Source organism: Colletotrichum tamarilloi, assembly GCF_030869305.1.
Source record: "Colletotrichum tamarilloi strain Tom-12 chromosome Unknown Scaffold_88.1, whole genome shotgun sequence".
Classification (NCBI taxonomy): Eukaryota; Fungi; Ascomycota; class Sordariomycetes; order Glomerellales; family Glomerellaceae; genus Colletotrichum; species Colletotrichum tamarilloi.
This window is the reverse complement of record NW_026849471.1, coordinates 33953-49701: the sequence shown is the minus strand read 5'-3', so window position 1 is coordinate 49701 and position 15749 is coordinate 33953. Positions and strand designations below refer to the sequence as shown.

Below are 15749 nucleotides of genomic sequence, written 5' to 3'. Positions count from 1 at the left end.
GTTGTGTTTGACGTGACCAAGAAGAGATGTGTCGGGTTTATTTCTTCTTCTCGCTCTGGCTCTGCTCCTTGAGAACCTTCTTGACGATCTTCTGCTCCTCAATGAGGAAGGCACGGACGATACGGTCACGGACGCAGTTACCGCATCTCGAGCCACCGTACGCGCGCTGGACGGTCTTCTTGGGCTTGGAGATCTGGGAGTACTCGCGGGGGCGGAGGGCGGGGACCTATCGCGGTCTTGTTAGCATGCCGTCTGCTTGGCTCTGGTACACTCCGAGTCGAAGCCAAAAGTTCGTCGTTGCCATCTGGGAGCGCCGGTTCCTCAGGAGTCATGCGTCCTTATACCCAACCAGCCTCGGTGTGACCCCTCGAGACAAGGTGTGCCCCTCTCCAAGGACATCCATGACCATGACCGAACAACATCCCGCAGTTCCGCACTCTCTCAGATGGCTTCTCGGATCGTTCGTTTCGGCTTCGGTGTAGGGTTCGAACTTACGCCAGGGAGCTTGACACCGCAGTCACCGCACTTGGGGGCAGTACCGCGCTTCTTGATGTGAAGGATTCTCAGCTCACCACCCGGGGTCTTGACGATGCGGGTGAGGTTGGAGGAGGTGTTGTAGCTGCACACGGAAATTTTCCAAGTCAGCCTCTTTTCCCTATCTATCCACCATGTAACATTTTTTTTCACGATCGCGGGGAAAGAATAACGTCGTTCGGTCGTTGAATTGATCGTATGCGATATCTCTAGGAAGAATCACTCACCCGTTACGGCGGCGGTACTGGACACGGTTTCCGGCCATTGTGACTGATTTGCTGCGGGCTGCGGGTTGGTTAGTTGAGAGTCGGGGATCGCGAGCGGATTTTCGTGCTTTCTCGAAATTTTGTGTGGGTGGAAAGACGAGATAGAGCCCGCTTAGGCGACCAATGAGGCGGGGGCAGTGGGTGGCAAGCCACATGTGGCTGCTGCCAGCTGGAAAGCCCCGGACTGAGCCCAACTCACGTGCTAGGCACGCTAACAATTTTTGGACCTGAAATCATTGACAGTCACTGTTGACGGCCAATTGGATGGAGAGGGGGAATGTGACCCGCAGCCTGCCAACTAAAAGTGCCAAACGGCAGCAGTAATTTCCTGAGCTTGATTTGAGTCCAGAATCCAGCCAAGCCAGCCTCACTGGTGATTCTTTGCTTCATAGGCAAGATATCGACTAGCCTTGTGTTATCGCATTTCACATTCAACTGAAATTCTAATTGCTTTCTCTCCATCACTTTCGTGAATATACCCTTCAGCTTGTTTGCAATCGGCCACTAAAGCCCTGGTCCCCAAGCATCTGCTCATATATGCACCATCAAGCCGTGATGTACCCAAAATCAACCCGCTTCCCGCGTAATAATCGCCGTAACGCCAAAACTGCTGATATATCTACCTGAAGATGAAATACAGCGCTATGAGTCTGTCGTTGTCCAGTCAGGGTGGTCTGTCGTACGCCATGCTTTGATGCCATTAGGCTCCTCTTTACGGCGTTGTGCGGCATGTTCCATAATATTCGTGATCTTCTCGCTCTTTCTCAAGTCCTGAAAGTCTTGCACTTCCTTCTTGGCCGCAGCCACCGACTCCATATACGCTTGGAACGTGATCTGAGCTGGATAACATAACGTCAGTGAAAGAAACATGTGATGATAGGCTCCAGACGTACGACTTGGTTGTTTGACGGACAAAGGTTCCATCATTCGAGGTATCGTCGTTCGTAAGCCGCGAAGCTTTGCAAGAGGTCAGTGTTGCGATCTGAGGTATCAACCTGCGCTAAGGGGCAACAAACCTTGACATGCAAGAGCTTGAGCTCGTCTAGAGCATGTTCAAGACGTTCCTCATCCCACGCCTCAGAGTCTGGAGCACCAGGCTCACTCTTGATAGCTGGGCCGTTGTTTGCCATGGTAGTGTAAGTTGGTCGGAGAAGCGCAGGGGTCTATCAGACCATGGCGCAGGAGAACGAAAGAAGGGAAGGGTCGAATCGGTCGGCAGACTAGCGGGTAGGCGGTGTGGTATGTTTGGGTCGGGAATCGAATACGGAGAGTCGAATTGACGGACCGAGGCGTTTCAACGACCAGACCGGCGAGGTTGGATGGATGAGTGCCGAGTGAGGGCTCGAGGCGCAACGCGCAATCACGGCCGAAAGGTGGCCCAAGAAAGGCAAATGCTGGATCTGTGTTTGCGAACACCTCAAATGGCACAGTCTGTAAGGCAAACGTTCCACTCACACTGTCATGCGTGGTGCTGGTCGGGGTACAAAAAAGGAGTACGGGAAGCAGGCCGGAGATACTGTGTGTATTGATTGGGGTGATGTCTTCAACGTCTAGTACGCGGCGCAGGTGCAGCGCATCCATGGAACCTGGAAGCATGGGCCAGGGCCAGAATCGGGTCCCAGCAGACTTTCCCAGCAGCGCGTCAAGGTGGTTGGTGCGTTATTCTCTGGAGTAGCTATCCCCACTATTCCCGCAGGGCCAGTACATCTCGCCTACCTATCACGGTGCAACGCACCCGGGGGCCAGGACACCTTGCCAGGCGTACCAGGTTCCTTACCATTCCCGGACGTTCACTCAACCTGGCCGTTGATTGGTCACGTGAACATGTATGTCGAGTCCGAGGCGGAAGGTGCAGCTTGCTTTCCGGCCAGGCAATCAATCTCTGGAAGAAAAGAGAAAAGAAGCGGAATACATAAAAGAGCATGTCCTTTACCTCCAGCCATTCTCATTCCCCCACATGATCCATCACCGTCAACCCAGCAAGAAAAGATTGTGTGCATTGCCAGCAAGCATCCCTTTTACTCTCTCGGATACTCAATACAAACGCTGGATACCCTACCTGAGGTACGTGCAGCGTGAATGCCAAGCCCTGGACACTAGGGCGGCTTGCAGCTGGATCCTGGATGCTGACCCTCGCTAAAAAGGTTAGCCGGAGAGCGGATTAACTGCCAACCTAGTTCAGACCGTGCGGATTGGAATTCTCTGACTCCAACCTCTCCGTGTTTCCTGCCGTTCCGTCACCAGATAACTTAGCTGCAGCCCTTCTGAGGAGAGCCATTCACCCAAAGAAGTACGGATATCATCGCCAACAAAAAGCTGTCGCACTCAACTCATCTTCATCTTCATTTCTCTGCCCCCCCATTTCTACTTTCTGACGCGTCCGCTACTCCCCCGGATCCGTCGACCACCGATTCCATTCCCCCACTTACCCTTCACAACCGTCAAGCTGGACTCCTCCGTCGTCATGTCGAATGCGCCTCCGCCTGCGCTCTTACCACCGCCCGAGGGCATCTTCCGGACCTTCGAAGACCTTTTAACATCGGTTCAGCGCGTCGCAAAAGACCAAGGATATGGAGTTGTCAAGCTGCGCGCCTCGAATTACCGCGATGGCAAACCTACCCGTTACGACTTGGTTTGCGACCGCGGCGGCGTCAAGTACAGCAGCACCGCTAAGAAGCGTAACCCATCGACGCGCAAGGTCGACTGCCCGTGGCGCGCAAAGGCCGTCTGCGAGGTCCAGCTCGGAAACCAGTGGCGTTTTGCTGTTCAGGAGGGCAGTCACAATCACGAGCCTCGCATCGCGACCGCCCCTCCCGGACAGGAAAACACCCCTCTCGCCCAATCGATCCGTTCTTTCACCAACAAGATTGATCGCCTCAATCACGACATGAACCAAGGCTTCGGTCGTATCGAACAAGCTCTTGACACGATGAACAAGCGCCTAGAGAATCTCGAGAATCGCGCGGGTGGTTACGAGCCTCGTTTCCAGAATATGGAGTCGCGGTTGCAAGGCATGGAGGCGCGTGGAAGCATGGAGCTGCCCATGGACGATGTCGATGCTCGACTCCTATCATCTTCGGTTATGTAGGAGAGTGACCCGGTTGACGAGTCGGGCTTCAAGGCTTCGGATTTATCCGAGGACTTCGTGTGGACGTCTAATGCCTGACCACGCCTCGGCATCACAAGAATCCTCGGTCACTAGCGTTCGCTCTGAAAATGCGCTGGATTGGAAAGAGGATCACGCGTCGACAAATGCACGATACTCACCTCTCGCAAAAAGTGGTTGTGGATAAGGAGACGAGCCAAGGCAGGTTTGGCGGGACAAATCATGTTATCACGGCGTTGGACGGGGACCAGGGCGTTTTCGGACACATTGATTTTCATGTTTTTTCCATGGTTCTAGTGCGAAGGAGCGGCATCGGTCGCAGGTTTGGGAGTAGGGCCCTGAGAGAGGATACTTTTTCTCATGAAGACTGTGCGATATTACGGGAGGGCGGCTTTTTTGTTTTGCGGTTCAGACACGTTTGGCGGACAATGAGGTCCAAAACCTATAGTGAGCATTGCCCTTTTGGGTGTTTCATAGGATCATCGCATTTCAGCGTTACCCTGCACACACATGGCTCCAGTTGGAGTGTTATTCGGGATGGTAAAGCTCCATTTCGTGATCATCGCTCTTTTCCTCGTTGCATGCAGGACCACCTTCCTCGTAGAAGCAAGCGATAGGCCGAAGAATGACGTAACAGGAGCACCTTGTCAGACGCTGCCCTTAAGTCAATACCTAGCGAGACTGACTTCATTTACATTTTTTGCCTCGACAATCGTATGTACGCTGTTCAGTCTTCTGCCAAGTTTCCTCCCAGAATCTCGAACCTGCATCTCGACGACTTATACGAGCTGCCTCGCCCTGGAATGGAGTCCAGTCCGCGGACACAGTATCAACTCCCACATCGGAATCCAACTTCGCACGTCCGCATTGCACACACTGTGAGGCCAGATCCCACACACACCCATGACAAGCTCTGGTTGGTTTCCTTTCTTGGTGCAAGCAAACAATGTTCCTAATCAAGACCTGCGCGCCGGCCGGCAGAAAACGCCACCAGATGCGTTTTACAACCCTTGGCCCTCGAGGCAACATTGCGAAGTGACGGACCGCGGATCGCTCTCCGCCCACTATCAATCTCCGCTCCCCGCGCTCTTCGGCTTGCTCTCAGATCCTGACGATTTCTAAGGAGAAGACCCCATGTCGTTGCTCGGGCCAAACTGCTCTGGCTGGTCTAACTTACATATCACGAGTCTCCGCCTTGGAGATGTGCTTCCTGTGGACGCAAAATGCTTCGACGCATTACATTGGCAAGCTAGGGATTGGCATGCCTGTTGGCTACCTTGGCTAACCTTCGTCCGAAAGTGCTACATGCAGATTTGTTCAGTACAGTGACCACAACCACCCACCTTTCTTTGATTGAGATCGATCGGGGCGCTTGCTGGCACATGCATCTCACATGCTACACAGCCTGACAACTTTGGCGATGCCGCCTTACTTGCCGTCAGATTGCATCCTGTTGCCAAGGTCCATGATCATTTCCTCCTAGGCTTCAGCAAAACTGGTCAAGACGCACAGTCCATCTATGGAATTTTGCAACGATAGGATTCCCATTCCGGGAAACGGCCGCTAACGGGTCTATTTATTGTCTAAAGGTACGTGCTGACACGGGTACTTATGGATTAATACCCAATCCTTCCATGCCTGCTCCCTAGGCATAGTGCGTCCATAGCCTCGGGATGAGGGGGGAACGAGGTTGGGTCACACAAGGACAGTCACTGATCTCTAATTGCTTATTCGTAACGACTGACTGCAGCAACAATCGGGGCAGCTATCAGCACCACGGTTTAGGCATAGGCCGCATTGCCTTCTCGTCGACAGGGGCTATCTCGGACTCTGCAAGCTTGTTGAAAAAAACTTGACAGGGCTGTAAATAAGAGATTTTCCGGCGAGCAGGGCCTTGCTGACGAAAGGGTGTTCTTGTTCCATCTTGAAAACGGGTTTGCAAGCCACTTGCCATTGTCCTCGAAAGCCAGCTGGGTTGGATCAACCACAGACAGGCATAGGTAGGCCTTCAGTGGACAGCACGTCGGTTGGCTGCGAATAACAGGATTCGACAACACGTCGATCCCCGCCCATTGTCGATAACAATGGCCGTAAGGCCGGCCAAAGAAATGCGGAGCTGCTGAAATCGCCAACGACTGGCGGAGCCAAATTGCATGGCAAGGCGACGTTCAATGCAGCCCTCCGTCCGCAACAAGGAGGAAACTCCGGAATCTTTTGGAATCGAGACTCGATGTAGGATGCCACCTTGCAGAGCTTTAGATTTTCTTGCTCCACTATTACCTGCCGTGCACTTCGTCACATCATCAAGCGCACAGGCAGGCATTTGCCTATCTGGCATACGGCCGAAGAAAAGAGGCTCTGCATCAAGGCTGTATCATTCAACTCTGGCCCTTGCTTTGCCAATGCAGTGGAGATCCGGAAACAATGGTAACCATGGATCGTGTACCCAGGGTGCCAGGGAACCCACCACAACTAACGGTCTTCTCTCTTCTCTCCCTCACCCTCCTCTCCACCAACAGCAGCCAGCGGCGTGGCGGCCGTGGCCCTTCTCACCTTCGCATCTCGCATTCGGCTAGTACGATTGACAAACAAACATACGCAAAGCCCCTCCCAGTTTGATGGCAGGGGTCAAGTCAAATGGACGAGAGCGGCTGGTCCAGACTGATGAGATCGTGCTACCGAGGGCCAAGCAAGCATGGTTCATCACATTTACTGCGCCAGCAACAAATTACATCACATATCCAAATCTTCATAATTAGGCGAATATGGCCGCCTCCGCGTGGTTCCCATTTTCCTTACGGGATTTTGCGGCTAGCTGCAAAGCTGTCAGAGTCTCTTTGATGTCCCAGAACGAGCGAGCCAACCGCCGAAACGGCGGCCCCTCCAATCATGCTCCGGTGGCTGGATGCACGCAGCTCAGGTGAGAGAGGGGAATCAAGAGCTTCGAGACAACATCACTCATGCAATCTACCTGCCGCAAATGATCCGAGTGCGGTGGTAGGAGTCAGGCCATCAGTCTTTGTTCACTCGTCCTCACAGGGCTGAACTTGACCCCGGGCAATGCACCCGAAGAGTCTGATGCAGGGTAGTAGATAATTTTGGAGCTGACAAGTCTTGTACGGAACGTGATTGTGCCCTCATGCATTCGCCGTTGAGTTTAAGCCATGTTGTGGCCATGGCTCGCGACGTGTATGGATGTCGCCGTGCTTGCGGGTTGCGGTGAGGGACACACGTTGCCCCGAACAAACAATTGACTTCAATATCTCGATTCATGTGATATGTATACATTGCTCTATAGCCGCGCGTTTGTTGCTATGATTAGGTCATGTTCCAGCAAATGGGGACATCATGCCCCTATGCTCAAAAAAAAATCAATTCCTCCGTTAACTCCAGTAATGCCACATGCCCCATGTCCTGCCCCTCTACTTCATGACTCTGGTCTGCCACCTCCCAATGCTAAGAAAGCTCAACTTATGCAGCTCCTGCCTTTACCAGGTGGGCGTACTCCAAGCCCTGGGGTTGGCTCCAGGTGCTGGGGTCCTCAGCCAGGGCCGCTATCTGCTGCTGCTGGAGGTTCATGGCGCCGAGCTGCTTCTTGTTCATCTTCTCCTTCAACTCCTCGGTGATGGCGTCGACGTCGACCTTGAGGTACCCGCGGAGGAACTTGCCCACGTCCGTGTTCTCAACGTTGCCGCGGATCTTCTGGGCCTCGTCTCCGCCGGTGCTGTAGACGTTGACGTCAAGCGCCGTGTGGCCATGGGTGCTCCAGCCGACGTGGGCGCGGAGGCTGATCATGGCGGCGAAGGTCTGGACCGAGACCTCGGGGTGGTCGACGAGAGCCTGGAGCTCCTCCGGGTGGGCGTTGTCGATGCCGAGGCCGGGGACGACGAGCTCCTTGTTGACCCATTGCTTGAGCTCCTCCTTGTTCAAGGTCTTGCCGCTGGTGGAGGCGACTTTTTGCAGGAACTTTTTGGAGAGAAGCTCGGCGGAGGCGGAGGCCTTTGCGAGGGCCTTGGGGTACCAGTTGTAGACGGGGAGGTGTCCGGGCTCCTCTGTTGATCACGTAGTTAGCTGGCTGCAGACATGCTTTTTGATGAGGACGAAAACAAGAATTAGAATCTTACGCAAAGCAGTAGCGAGGCCACCGGTCTCGTGATCGCTGGTGGCCACCAAGAGGGACTCGGTCTTGCTGTCCTTGACAAAGTCGGAGACGAGCTTGAAAGCCTTGTCGTACTCGAGGACCTCCCGGACCTGGGCGGCAGGGTCGTTGATGTGGCCGGCGTGGTCGATCCTGCTGCCCTCGATCATGAGGAAGAAGCCCTTGTCGCTGTTCTCCGTGGCCTTTTCGAGGGCGCGCAGTGCCGTAGCGGCCATCTCGCTCAGGCTCGGGTAGACGTCGCTCATGTTGCGGCGGTCGATCTCAAAGGGGATATCGTAGTGGGCGAAAAGACCGAGCTGGGGGAACGAGACCTTTTCGCCGCCCTCGAGGGCGTCAAAGCCCGCGCGGTCGCCAGCGTAGGTCCAGCCGAACTCGTCCTGGGCCTTCTTGACGACGTCGGTGTTGTCGAGTCTGCAGCTGCCGTCGGTGCCGTTGGGGAGGAAGTGGCAGCGGCCACCACCGAGCATGATGTCGACGACGCGGCCGAGGGGACCGTCGCCGACCTCCTGGAGGGCGATGTCGTCGTTCATGGCACGGGTGAGGACGTGGCTGGCGAAGCAGGCGGGTGTGGCGTCCGTGATGTCGGTGGTGACGACGAGGCCGGTCATGAAGCCGGCGCGCTTGGCGGCCTCGAGGACGGTGCCGCAGGGCTCGTAGTCGGGGAGGACGGAGATTGCGCCGTTGTAGCTCTTTTTCCCGCAGGAGAAGGCGGTGGCGCCGGCGGCGCTGTCGGTGACGAGGGAGTTTGAGGAGCGGGTGCGGGAGGAGCCCCAGAAGTGCCTGTCGAGGGTGAGGACGTCGTCTTCAGGGAGGCCCTCGACGTGCTGGCGGAAGCTACGCGTCAGAGAGAGCGAGGCCGGGCCCATGCCGTCCGAGACCATGAAGATGAGGTTGCGCTTGCCCTCAGTGGGCCTGGGGAACTTTGTCGAGCTCCGGTGCTGGGTCCATACTGCGAGGACGATGAGCGCTGCCGTGGCGAGGAGGGCCCAGGCGAAGAGGACGATTTCGCGGAGGCGCGAAGGGCCTGGGGGCGTCCGGGAGGAGTCGTCGCTGTCGTCGCCTTCGCGGCGGTCGTTAATCAGGGGCGTCCGTTCGGAAGACTGCGTGTTTGCGGTATTAGCCATGATGTTTAACCCCCAGTTTGCGATTTAAGCTCCAAGGTGGTTGGTTTTGCGACCGCGAGGTGTCTTTTGTTTGATAGATGTGAGTTTGGGGTAAAGTTTTGTTTTGTGCTTACCATCTTGGAAACGTCTCTACTGTGTAGGTCCTCTATTGCGTGGCAAACGCAAGCAGGGAAGGGATTTCGCGTCGCTTCAGTTCCTGTCGCAGGTGAAGCTGGGATGGTTTGGAAGCTGACTCTTGCCCAGGTTGATAAGGTCAGGTACCTGAGGTAAGTGACGGGGGGCTGGGCTGGGATCCTTTTTCAGATGACGGAACCGAGCCAGGACAGGCAGCCCCTCCACTATGGCTTCCAAGTTCCGTGCCCTGCAGCACGATAACACCCCGTCGATAACCTTGACGACCTTGATGACCTTGGGGGATAGCTTCAGTGGTGTCTGACTCTCGTCCACTTTGGGAAATGGGTCACGGTCTCATTCTTTCGTTGCAGGGCTTCACCGTCTCCTACCAATCCTACCAATCCCGACGCGTTCATTTGGAGCTTTGGGGGACCGTTTGGAGTAACTTTGAGAGATGTGACTGGTTGGGTGGCTCCTCCCCCAGGGGACCCCACCATTCCGGGCATGTGCTGTGACATCACGCCCGCCTTGTCATCCCGTGGTCACAGGTGCCATCTCACCCCCAGAACCTTAGATACTGGCAAGCTTGATTCGGACAGACATATTGGATAACTTTTGCGAGTAAAGGGATTGGTCCCGCGATGCGGTCTGGGCTGAGCCTCACACAAGCCTTCCCTCCAAGGCCCTCCAAGGGATCTCGCCCGCGCTGTCAGCTGGACTGCTTGTCGTTGGCTTAGACTGGATCATGTGGGCGAGCATCTGCGGGGAAAGGTTAGGGGACACACACTCATATCGCTTATACTCCCCCCCTCCTCATGCTCGGAATACCGAACGTGGTTAGGATCAACTAGCTGCCGTTGGTCATGGTTCACATCTCATTGGATCGTAAATCTCGGTGGACAGGCAGAGGGGCTTTTGTTTGATTCACATGGCATTTTCGTGGTTTGAACTTTTGGGCCCGATGGAACCTTGTTGCGGGTGTCTCCGATCATCTCTCTCACCATGTCTCGAGGGCGGTGAGTATCGATTTAGAAAAAATGAAGGCAGTCTGCTGTTGTGATTTGTATGCCTTCTTTTCAACTGTACAGGCTGGTTTAGCGTATTTCTGTTCTCCATTGAAATGGCACAATGATGTGTGGAAGATGAAATCGGAAGCCATCTTCAACCCAAGCTACTCTCCACGCTGAGAATGAGAAGGACCTACCTGGCAGGCTTCTGTTTGCGACATGTCATCTGCGGTGTGCCGCAAACCTTTTGTGAAGAATACGGTAACAAAGCTTAGTAAGTACGGATTGCATCCGAATAAATATACTGAAGAGCCCCTAAGCTTAGCAGATTCTCTTACATCTTGAGTTCCTACGTTTCTTATGAGCTCACCTGCCCTCTTATCCTTCGACAATGGAGGTTGAATCTTTATTGGCGTTCCACCTACATCATAACAATTGTTAGATAGCGTTAAGGTACACATATATATTTAACACTTATGATGGGTGATAATGAATCACCTATTTACTTAGCAGCAATTTCCTTATATCTGCCTATAAATAACTTCGAGATAGTAGGTAAATTAGAGAAATACTGGTTGCGGAGGTGCTGACGCCTTCTGGCAGTGGATGGGATAATGGGATACTACGTTGTGGTCAAGGTCGTATTGGCTACCATCACTATGTGTAGTTACCTTCTACCCGTTTCCAAGTGTTAGCACAATTTTATTCTTCTCTTTGATACCTCGTGCCATCGAATCTTCAAAGAGCTGCAACGTATGGGGAAATCAGCCGTTTGGCAGGGAAGTGCGCTCTTTGAGACTCCTTTCAGAGTGTCCGGGCCAGATGACACTCGGCTTATTTTCCACTTCAAAGTTTCAGTCTAGATGACCTCGACAAGACGGCTGGTCGTATAGCGAAACGACCAGCAGAGGCCCAGAGGCACGGAGTGAACGACTACGGAACGTTCTCGTCATACAAGCGAAACAAACATACGAGTCGAAGTTGAAGAGCAGATCAGACGGTTCTTTGTCAAACTCCTATATGTATTATGTGCCTTACCGACGAGATCTTGGGACCTACTTTTCCGTGGCCCGTCTTGCAACTTCTTACTATTCTACAACATAGTGGGTTCCTAGACTGGTCACTATATGTACTATTGCTGCGTAGAAGTTGACCCGGAAATAGAGAAGCAAGCCATTTTCTGATCAATTCACAGCAATTCGAGTATTCCTATTAGGTCTGACAGAGGAGATTCTGTTCTCGTCTACCTCATCATTCACTTCTTTGCGTTGAGGTATACTTTGACATATCGTCACCGATTCACTTCGCACGAAGCCCCATGATTTAAATACATAAAAGGACGTTCAGCCCGACCATGTGGAAGAAAATTTTCAAAGCATATTGCACAAAGCATTCTATCATTGCCCAAAGACACTACCTACCCCTTTCACGCAACCATGAACGCAAGTTCCAGCACTCCAGCGATGACAGCAACGACTGCTCAGCCAGCCCTTCACACTGGCATCTGGGACATCATCCTCGAGCAGCTTGCTGTGAGAGGAGACCATGGTTCTCTGGCGAATTGCACTCGTCTCAACAAGGAACTGTCTGAGCTAGCGGCTCGACACCTCTACAGGTAAGCAAAGACCCCTAGAATAAATGATGCCTATCCTCCCCATCAAAGAATTGTCCACTAACCAGGCACCAGTGCGCAATTCTGCCCTCCTAGATATTGGGGCGGAGAGGCTACAGAAAGCCTTTGGGCGAATCTGTCTGCCAACATGTTGGTGTGCGAGGAGCATCCAGACGCGAACGAAGCCTTCCCTGCTACCTACCACCCGTACCTGCTTTACATACGCCATCTGAACCTTCTCAACTTTCTCTCAGTCCACGGGTGCAGACCGTTCCCCGACCAGCGGTTCGTTGCTGTGAACCGTGAGGCTGCCCAGCAGAACCCCGGCTCCACGACTGATCAAAGCATTGTCGCGGCGAACCATGTCACTGCCGAAACCCCGAGCATCGGATGCTTTGGAGATCGCCTCCTCCGCAAGCTGGCTCAAATGTCCACAGAAAAAGGCTTAAACATCATGCTTAAGAGCTTGACGGCAGACTGGTGGATGAATGTCCAGCCAGTCATTCATACCTTTAGGAAGCTGGAAAGTCTCTCCCTCGTCTTTCTCGATGACTTGGACAAATCTGCAGCCGCATTGATCACGACGCATCTGCCAATATTGACGAAGATATCAGTGGTACAGGCTGATGACTCTGAGATTGCTTCCTTTGCAGATTTCGTTTCGGAGCTGCCGCCGACTCAGTTGCGTTCGCTCGACTGCTCCCTCAATCAGACGCAGATGCCGCTTTTGGCAGCAATTGCGCAGCAAACTTGTCTACAGGAACTAACTTTGCAATTCGTAGTTCGCCCTCCTTTCGAGTTGTATCGACTCTTTGAGCTGACAAACTTGACATCACTGACCCTCAGCTTCAACTACCAGCCCTCGCCTCAAAATCGTTTGAGATTCAAAAGATGGGCAGAAGAGAACCGCAGCAAGGTTACAGACTGGCTCAAATTTTGCCAGGCTCTTCGCAGCCTCCATCTCTTCCGCTTTCCAGACCTCATTCCCGCTGTTGCTGATGCTCTTCCCTACTTACGTTTACGCAGATTACACATTTTTTCGACGGGATGCTACGAAGACTTCTATGAAGCACTCGAAACGCAGCAGCTCGAGTATCTCTTCTTAGCCGAGTGCTCTGAAGAAGGCCTCGTCAACCCTACTTCGAGGTCGAAAGAACGAGGCGAGCTCGTCATGAAAGCAGTGACAGCCATGCCGTGTCTTCGGGATCTGCGGCTGCATACATATTCCACTCTGGACTGCAGTGCGCTTGATAATATTGCCAAACACGTACCGAAGCTCCAAACGCTATCCTTTGTCTGCCGAAAAGGCGAGAATTCGACCTGGACGCTCCGCGCTCTCGAAGGCTTCAAGCACCTCACCAGCTTGACAGTACTAGGCCACACCAAGTTCTCGTCGCGCGAGATACTCTACTGGGTCAGCTACATGCATTGCCATCAGCGCCCTGGCGGCTTCAGGCTGAGTCTCCCTGCACAAGATCCGCGGTCTTGGTACCGAGGAATGAGAGCCCCAGCCCAGATAGTGCCTTCCACTAACGACCCGGCGACGGCAACTCTGAAGCAGGTGTTAAAGTGGCTGGCCGTATTTGGAAGGGAACGCCACTGGCGGGGCAATGACTACGAGGCTGAAGAGGAGCGCATGTTTGTACAGCTTTGGGGCGATGCCAGGGGCCCGGCTGAGGGGCTGCAGCTTCTTAGAGGCTCAGGGCCGTACGCGCCGTGGTCAGGCTTGATGCATAGCACGGGTCTGCCTATTGCTTGGAGGAGTTTTCTCTAAGTCATAGCCGGAGAAGTAATTCTGATAGCTGGAGTAAGTTGGTAGATGAATAAATCATGAGTTTATAGTAAATCGAGATGAAATATGAGGTGAGGTTGAGTCAAGGCGCAGGAGCTATGAGGCGCACCTGCTTCGTTCGAATTTCTGGGGAAGTTACGTTCTTAGAGCCGCCCCGCAGTACCTGAGTACCCCACGACCACTTTACGCGCCCTGACGCGCTTCGCCTATGACGACCGCCCCTCTCACATTGAAGCAAACCTAACGCAGTGAACTAACATCGAACTTCCTGACATCTGTGACTAAGCTTCAATGATATTATAACTTCAATCCAGACTTCTGCGGTGACACGATGGCTATCCTCAACTTCACGCTCAGCGAGGACGCTGTCGCTGCCTTTCGCGACGTACTCGCCTGCCTGAACAAGTTCAGTGACGAGGTCTCCCTAGAAGCCAAGAAGGACAAGGTCAGTCACCTATTGTCCAAGCACTGCAAACGACAAACATGCATATTGACCGAATTGCATGTAGTTGGTCCTCACAGCACTCAATGCATCTAAGTCGGCATACTCCTGCTTCACATTCACCACCAATCGCTTCTGCTCCCGCTACCAGTTCGAGGGAAGTGCGCAGTACCGGGACAAGTTCTACTGCACGCTGTATACCAGGGTATGATTCTCACTGGAATTTTGACATATATATTGCCAGAGACTCATTGTTCTACAGTCACTCGCCTCCATCTTCCGAAGCCGTGCAGGTGGCGATCCTCAGCGTGATCGCGAGAAGGAGAGCACGATTGATCGTTGTGATGTCGCTATTGAAGATGGACCAGGTGTCAAGAGTCGCTTCATCGTGAAGCTAGTTTTCCGGAATGGTATGCTTATCAACCTGGATCAGCACGACATAGAAGTAACTGATCAGTGATTCAGGTGTCACATCTACACATCGACTGCCGTTCGAGGTTGCGGTGCCAGTGCACGCCAAATTCGACCGAGATGAAGCGATCCATCATTGGACCATCCCGTCGCGGACTTTGAGGCAACTGATGGAACATTTTGGTCCTGGAGTCGAGCTTCTGGATATTAACTCAGATGGCGAACATGTTAACTTCACATGCTACACAGAGAAGACGACAAATGGAGACGGTTGGCTCCAAAACTCCTTGGATGTGTCTATGTATACTAACATCAGATGCAGAGGTTCTCAAGAAACCACTACACACATCAATCGCCATTGAGGTCGACGAATTCGAAGACATAGAAGTCGAGGATAAGCTCCGCATCGTTATCAGCGTCAAGGACTTCCGCGCCATTATCCAGCACGCTGGCATCACCGGCAACCACATCTCCGCTCGATACTCTAATCCGGCGCGTCCGATACTGTTCACTTATCCCGGCGACGGCATGAGTTGCGAGTTTCTGCTCATGACGGTCGGCGAGAAGGGTAACCCGGCCCAGAAGACGAAGAAAGGTAAGGCGAAGGGCGCCCAGGCGGCTCCGCAGCAACAGCTCGAAGCCGCGTCTAGAAGACAGAGTGCCGCGCCGTCTGAGACCCCGCAGCCCCAGGAGCAACCACCCGCGCAGAGTATGCCGCCTCCAGCGCTGTCGGCGTCTGTATCACGGAGTGGAGTCGCCGCGCGCACTTCACTGTTCGATTTGCGGCCATCACAGCGACCGCCTCCCGCAACCATGGCTTCCCAAAGCCTGTTTGTGGACGACCAAGACGAACAGGCGTGGGAGCCCGTCAGGTACGAAGAGGACGATGATCCAGACTTGGATGCAAGACTTGGGTGGGATCATAGTAATCAGCCCGTAAGTCTCTCTGGCCCGATCGATCTACCTAGGACCATGATCTTAACCCACATGTCTCTTCAGACCGCTTCTTCCATGCACCTTGACCGCAAAATCGCTGAAGAGAATGCCGAATTCGACCCGACTCCAGCCAGTAGCGCAGGATTGGAGCCCACACAGCGCCTTGATGATGTTAGGCGCCTGGGCTTATTCTACCAAGGCCCATGATCTATTTGAATGGATGGCAGTGTGATGGTGTTGCTGCCG

General features: G+C 53.5%; 6 protein-coding genes across 6 annotated transcripts; 3 read left to right on the top strand and 3 right to left on the bottom strand.

The window, feature by feature from the left end:
- Positions 1–37: 37 nt before the first annotated feature.
- CTAM01_13086 (ribosomal protein L34e) lies at positions 38–799 on the bottom strand (the record flags this gene model as incomplete). Its single annotated transcript, XM_060529091.1, has 3 exons — positions 38–226; positions 496–619; positions 762–799. The coding sequence occupies 3 exons, from the start codon at positions 797–799 to the stop codon at positions 38–40; spliced, it is 351 nt and encodes a 116-aa protein (XP_060376323.1).
- A 643-nt stretch (positions 800–1442) lies between these two features.
- Positions 1443–1930, bottom strand: CTAM01_13085 (uncharacterized protein; the record flags this gene model as incomplete). Its single annotated transcript, XM_060529090.1, has 3 exons — positions 1443–1639; positions 1694–1757; positions 1817–1930. The coding sequence occupies 3 exons, from the start codon at positions 1928–1930 to the stop codon at positions 1443–1445; spliced, it is 375 nt and encodes a 124-aa protein (XP_060376322.1).
- Positions 1931–3264: 1334 nt separating this feature from the next.
- CTAM01_13084 (uncharacterized protein) lies at positions 3265–3888 on the top strand (the record flags this gene model as incomplete). The annotated part of the gene is made up of 1 exon (XM_060529089.1): positions 3265–3888. The coding sequence occupies one exon, from the start codon at positions 3265–3267 to the stop codon at positions 3886–3888; it is 624 nt and encodes a 207-aa protein (XP_060376321.1).
- A 3489-nt stretch (positions 3889–7377) lies between these two features.
- Positions 7378–9189, bottom strand: CTAM01_13083 (alkaline phosphatase; the record flags this gene model as incomplete). The annotated part of the gene is made up of 2 exons (XM_060529088.1): positions 7378–7958; positions 8031–9189. 2 exons carry the CDS (start codon positions 9187–9189, stop codon positions 7378–7380), a joined length of 1740 nt encoding a protein of 579 aa, XP_060376320.1.
- Positions 9190–10970: 1781 nt separating this feature from the next.
- CTAM01_13082 (uncharacterized protein) lies at positions 10971–11177 on the top strand (the record flags this gene model as incomplete). Its single annotated transcript, XM_060529087.1, has 1 exon — positions 10971–11177. A coding segment is annotated over one exon (207 nt), but the record flags the coding sequence as incomplete, so codon positions are not given.
- A 569-nt stretch (positions 11178–11746) lies between these two features.
- On the top strand, positions 11747–15710 carry CTAM01_13081 (uncharacterized protein; the record flags this gene model as incomplete). Its single annotated transcript, XM_060529086.1, has 8 exons — positions 11747–11925; positions 11998–13664; positions 14029–14159; positions 14224–14361; positions 14419–14566; positions 14622–14837; positions 14890–15503; positions 15567–15710. 8 exons carry the CDS (start codon positions 11747–11749, stop codon positions 15708–15710), a joined length of 3237 nt encoding a protein of 1078 aa, XP_060376318.1.
- Between the last annotated feature and the right edge of the window lie 39 nt (positions 15711–15749).